General features: G+C 41.1%; 1 protein-coding gene across 1 annotated transcript; it reads left to right on the forward strand.

Annotated features, from left to right (window-relative positions):
* Positions 1-315: 315 nt before the first annotated feature.
* Positions 316-5037, forward strand: LOC125517995 (WAT1-related protein At5g64700-like). The gene is made up of 7 exons (XM_048682959.1): positions 316-573; positions 1975-2037; positions 2937-3053; positions 3199-3439; positions 4123-4281; positions 4464-4615; positions 4751-5037. Exons 1-7 carry the CDS (start codon positions 365-367, stop codon positions 4827-4829), a joined length of 1020 nt encoding a protein of 339 aa, XP_048538916.1. The 5' UTR covers positions 316-364; the 3' UTR covers positions 4830-5037.
* The last annotated feature ends 1261 nt before the right edge of the window (positions 5038-6298 follow it).

Consider the following 6298-nt stretch of genomic DNA (forward strand, 5'->3'; position numbering starts at 1 on the left):
AAACAAGATCGCAACCTTTAATCGAATATGGTTTTTTAATGCGAGCAAGAAAAATCCAATGGGAGGGGTGGTGGGAGGTCAGGGAAAAATAAAGCAGTGCGAGATGATGAGATGGAAGGCGAGGCAAAAATATACCAATGACAGGGGTGGTGGGGACTGGAGGCAAAAATAGTGAGGAGAGCCTACCAACTCCCTCTATATAGGAGTAGAGATCTGCGTGCTCAGTCACAAGTTTTATCTTCATCCAAATGCATGCCCCTTTGGCTAGCTAGCTGCTAGCAAGCTAGGATAGTGCGCCCTTTATATAGCCGGAGATTGAGACGGCAGTTGGCAGCAAGAGCCCGCAACTGTCGTCGCGTGACCGATGGACATCAAGGCAACGGAGACGAAGACGGCGGTGGGGTGGGAGTGGAAGGCTCCCGCATCGATGGTGTTGGTGCAGCTGTTCATCACGGGGATGATCCTGCTGTCCAAGGTGTCCATCGGTGGTGGCATGTTCATCTTCGCCCTCCTCGCCTACCGCAGTCTTTTCGGCGCCGCCTTCATTCTCCCATTGGCGCTCATCTTTGAAAGGTAAGAGTATGCATGAAGTGTGCGGCATGCTGGCATGCTTATCTATTTACTCTCAATTACCGTAACCTTTCTGTTCTTCCAACTTTAAAAACTATCACTCGGGCCCTTCGAAATTGTCCTCTCGCACACCGGTTCTCCTCGCTCCCAACCATATCTGTCACCCAAGGTTCTCTTCTCCGCCCTGTTGTCGTGGCATCCCTTATCTCTCCCGTTTGGCAGCCTCATCGATGGCAAGACAATAGGGACCTGCCCCTTTTGTTTCGCTAGGTTTAGGTCCCCTGGTAACATTTGCAAGGTGATGCTGGCAATGACAAGTTGTAATAGTGACTCTTTAGTCTCTCCCTACCTCAACGATGTTCGGCCGAGTGCCGCTAAAGGACATGTGAGGGTAGGTGTTGCCAGTTCTATTCGTTCTCTTCCGATCTTGACATTTGGAGGAAATTGTCTGGCTCTTTGTGCAGCGACTTCGGCCACTTCTTTCGATCTGTTCTGCCATATGGTCTGTTTCTGCATCCTTCTGAATTGATGGTGAAGGATTCCAAACCCGTGTTACGTGGAGTGATGCCCCAACCGATGTTACTTCAGTGGTGATTAGATCTTGTTTCTGGGGCGAGTCACTATTGTGGTACGCCGCGTTTTCTTTCTTTGTTGTCGGCTTAGTGCAATTTGCATGCTTCAGCGGGGCGTACAATCGAAGGAAGAAGATGGGTAGTATGGTTTTCAATATATACCTTTATGTTGATTGTTTTGTTTCTTGTTATCTTTCTATTGTACAGATTATTGTTTTCTTGATATTATGGGGTGTCATTTCTAAAAAGAAATTGCAACTATGTAAGTGAAAAAAGTTTGTCAAACTTTATATATATATATATATATATATATGTGCGCTGAGCAAATGGTATTGACAGTTCGAATATTATCCAAAAAGTTTCTACTATTACAAGGGAGTCCGTAGTCATTTCGTCTGTATCGCACGGCTAAAAAACCGTTCCAATTATCTCTTGTCCAATCTTTGCCTAGTCCATGGCTGCATACAATAAAGCCAAGTATTAATTTATGGAAATAATCATGAGGGTTGGACGGGAGGATCACATTAATTATAGATAATATCATTTTTTGGACGGGAGGATCACGGTAATTATGAAAAGTATCATTGAGTGTTGGAGTGGAGGATCACGTTAATTATGAAGAATATCGTTATTGGGACATTTGGACGAAAGAATCATGTTAATTGTGAGAAGGATCATCGAGCATCGGACAAGTGGATCACGTTAATTATGAAATGTATCGACGGGCATCTGACAAAAGATTTTCCCTTCAAAATATTTTTTGGCAGATTTAGCTGCCCAACGCATTCTAATCGGCTAAACTCGAGCTTTGAATTTTGCTGTGCACATGCAGGGGCAAGTGGAGGGAGATGGGTTGGCACGCTACGGGATGGATCTTCCTCAACGCCTTCATCGGGTACGCAGTCCAAACGCACTCGGTTAGTGCACATTGTGTGCACCAATACATACATGTTGACGCGCAAAAAAAGTGTCATGAACTAGTTTCCTATATGCTTATTTATTTATTTTTTATGTTTGTTATTTCCTCAAGAAAACTTCTTTATGTTGTTTTACTACCTTGTTCTATTCATGCCTTATTCAGCGGCGGATCAAGCCTGATCCACCAAGTGTCTGAGACCCCGTACGAAAGGCTGTTATCTACACGTAGGCTAATAGTTTAGTGTGTGATATCGCCTATGTCCTGGTCTAGCCCACGTCCAAAATTCCAAACGAACCACCCTATATACTCCCTCCGTCTCAAAATAAATGTCTCAACCTTAGTATAACTTTACCTCCTTCTTAAAATAAGTGTCTTAACTTTGTAACTTTGAACCAAAGTTACAAAGTTAAGACACTTATTTTGAGACAGAGGAAGTACATCCCAGCTTCGGTGATATAATTAATTTCAGTGGCAGACAACGTGGATCTCAGTTAAACCAGCACATCGCACTAGTCTTGCAATTGCAGCTGATCGATCTCTCGATTTCCTTTCATATATGCATATATAGATTGCCGTATGTTGTCAATGATTTATCATACTATATAAAGTAACTGCATTCCCCACATGAGTTAAAAAGTGGCCATATTATAGTGATTAGTAAAAGGGCACAATTGTTCTCCAGGTCAACTGTATAGCACAGTGCTTGGCTGCAAAGAGCTTCGGTCAGAGAGAAAATTAAGTATCCCGCAAAGAAAATTTGAGAGACAAAAGTAGTCACTTGCAAGCTAATACGTACCTGATTAGAGGGCCAATTGTGTGAACAAAATACTGCATAACATGAACTAATTCCAGTGACCTCACGTCATGATATGTAGGTATGCGGTGCCAATGAGCCTATACTACTATGGTCTCAGTGATACAACGCCAACTTATGCTGTCATCTTTCTGAACATAATTCCGCTGGTCACATTCATTCTCTCGCTTGTCTTCAGGTACCAAAATTCTTTCATTATTCATGCATTCACAATAAACTTCAGTTTTTATTTGCTGGACCCAAGATCAACTTCTTGATAATCAACAACCACCATTATATCTTATTTTCCAATACGGAATGTGATATATGGATGAACATATAAGAATGGAGACATTGCAAATCTGGAGCATAGCTGGATCAATGAAGATTGTAGCCGTTGTGCTCTCGGTTGGAGGCACAATGCTCATCAGCCTTTACAAGGGCAAGACACTGCATCTCTGGGATCGCATTATGAAGCACCACCACGAGGGACAACAAACCACAGAGGTTGCAGGCAATCATCTAAGAGGGACAATATTCTTGGTAGGCAGCAGCATCACACTTGCTTGCTGGTACCTGATTCAGGTGATCGACCATGCAATGACATGTTGCGACTATCCCTTTTTTATTGTTAAGTTTGTTATATTATTTAGAGTTGGACTAATGAGACGTGTGCTCATTAGTATTATAGCGGGCCGGTAGACATGATGAGAGGAGGGGAAAGAGGGCATCGGAGAGAAATACTTGCATGCATACATTAAGATGCTAAAGGGATGACATCATCAAGATTGTTAGTAGATTTAATCTTCAAAATGTTATAACTCCCTAAACGTGATGAACATTTGAAACCCGCCTTCACTATCGGCTTTGTTTTGATAAGGACTTCAAAATTAGATAATATACGACTATGTTCTGAAAATAGTTTTTCCTTATAAGTTAGCATCATCCATTACTTTTGAAGTTACCACCGACACAACACTTTAAGTGTACTCAACACTTTGGTTCTATATGCATTCAACATTGATCGTGCTTTTAATTGGTTGATGTAATCAGTGTGTACCTAGCAAATCGAGTTTTTCATGTGGGTAACTACTAGCAATGCTTTTATTTGCATGTCATGAATGAGTTGATGATGATCTTGTTGCATGCAAGGAGCACTCCAACGCGAGATTGGGACTATTAGAAAGTTCATTTTGTATTATTTTTTTGTGTATTGTTTTTGTTAGTTGAAATTAGATCTTGATTTTTTTTGTACTATGTTCATGCAGTCAAAGGTTATGAAGGTGTATCCATACAAATACTGGTCGTCTATGGTGACATGCTTTGTTGGAGGATTTCAAACCGCGCTAGTTGGAATAATATTGAGTAGAGACAAGAACACGTGGAAGCTAGGATGGGATCTGAACCTTATGACCATCTTCTACTCAGTGAGTCAGTAGATCTGAAAAACATCCATAAAATACATATTAAAATCTGAAATATATTTGAAGCTAAGTAGCTCGTAATTTCTTTGAAACTGGTTCATCAGGGTTAATAAAATCACTGGTAATTGAAAAGCCTAGATGGAAAATTATTTGCTAGGTAATCAACATGAAATTATTTGGTGTAGGGGGCACTTGCAACGGCGGGGAAATATAACCTGAACTCATGGGTCGTGGCCAAGCGAGGTCCAGCATATCCTCCAATGTTTAGCCCATTGTCAGTGGTATTCACAGTTTTGTTGGACTCAATCTTCATAGGCGATGAGATTACAGTAGGAAGGTTTGTCCCTTTCGCTTCTTCTTACTCTTCTCTCGGAGCCATCTTTCTGGCTCCAATGAAAGGTTTAACTTCTTTATAATTAATATAGTTGGGATAAAATGAATTGAATTGTTCCTCTTTCTTCTATAATTGCAGCCTGTTCGGCACAATAGTGGTAATTGTTGGGCTCTACATTTTCCTATCGGCAAAATCAAAAGAGGCGCGGGACAAGTAGAGCTCATCAGCGGCAAGCAAAGATTTTGTAGCCGTAGAAACCGTGAAATTGTACTTGCATACATGAATATTATGATTTTATTTATTATGTAAGAGAGAGGATGACAGGATGACATGTTTCTACAACTAGATGATACCCCGCACGTTGTTGCGGGAACGTTTGCAATACATCCAGTTAGAATTGGTTGTATGAAACATGAATTTTTAGAGTTATAATATGAGAACTAGAGCTAAAAATAAGTATGATTTGTGGTGTTTGATTATTGTATAATGTAAATATCCTAATAGAATATAAATTCTCATGCATGTTTGCATGTCGAAGTGGCTTTTTATTATGCATTATTGCATGTTGTGGTGGGCCTTTCTTCTTACATGTTGAATAATGAGGTGGCATATATACTTGTATGTTGAAAGAAATAGACTAGTGGGGACTAGCTATTTAGATATAGAAGATTTCCTCTCGACAAAATCAAAAGAAGTGCCGGACAAGAAGAGATCATCACCAGCAAGCAAAGTTCTTGTAGCCGCATAAGATACAAAATTGTAATTGTATGCAAGAATATTATGATTTTATTTATTACGTTTTATTTGTGAATACTTTGTTTATTATTTAAGAGAGAGGATGATAGGTTTTTTTCCTGTACAACCCCTACGACCGATTCCGCTGTCACCAGGAACAGACGTGTACCACAATGAGCTGAAAACAACACTTAACTAGCAATGTATTCTTAATCCATCTCTCTTTAGTACAGTTGCCAAATTAGTTTAGCTGCAAGTCAGTGCCTTAAAATGGAATTTGGGTCAGTCGATTTCTGGCGAGAAGGAAAACGGATGCGCGTGGAACTAGTTTTTTTTCTCGATCCCGTGACCACAAAGAAGGTACCATCTGAACCGGGACTAATCCTGGCCGGGCCCCCCGTCCGCTCCTAGCCATTGGAACCAGGAATAATGCTCACATTACTCCCGGGTCTAAACCCGGCCGGGACTAGTGCTCCGGATGAAAGGTACGTTGTCTACTTGTGTTTTTCTTTCGATATAGGGGCCGGAATAACCGGTGTATGAAAAAATTATGTAATTTCAAGTTTTTTTTGTTCAAAATATTTCAACCAATTTTAAGTGCAAATGTATATAGGATCAGAATAGATAACTTTTAACAATGCTTGTACACAAACACGTCTCTTCTCGTGGTCATGATGCGTTAGTTGTCCGCCCACAGCGCGAGTCCGATCCCTTCGAAAAATTGAGGTGCGTCTCTATTCACTCAGAGTGCCTTAGTCGTCGGCCCATGACGTGAACCCTCTAAAAACTTAGAGGTGTGGAAGTGAAAGTAGAACCCGTGACCACAAAAAAGGTAAGGTAAGATCATCTACAAATGGGCTCCCTATATCAGCCCCAAACTCTCGGCCGGACTGCCCAGTCAGTGTTCGGACAGAAAAATGTGACCCAACCGGGCTCCCCATATTCGGCCCA

The sequence above is a fragment of the Triticum urartu genome, chromosome 7 (assembly GCF_003073215.2).
Source record: "Triticum urartu cultivar G1812 chromosome 7, Tu2.1, whole genome shotgun sequence".
NCBI lineage: Eukaryota > Viridiplantae > Streptophyta > Magnoliopsida > Poales > Poaceae > Triticum > Triticum urartu.

Bases quoted from the DNA above. Each gene is read 5' to 3' on its own strand.
- LOC125517995 (XM_048682959.1), top strand. From the start codon at position 365: ATGGACATCAAGGCAACGGAGACGAAGACGGCGGTGGGGTGGGAGTGG. The intron at 3,054-3,198 runs GTACCAAAATTC...TGAACATATAAG, and splicing joins ATTCTCTCGCTTGTCTTCAG to AATGGAGACATTGCAAATCT. The intron at 4,616-4,750 runs GTTTGTCCCTTT...CTATAATTGCAG, and splicing joins GATGAGATTACAGTAGGAAG to CCTGTTCGGCACAATAGTGG.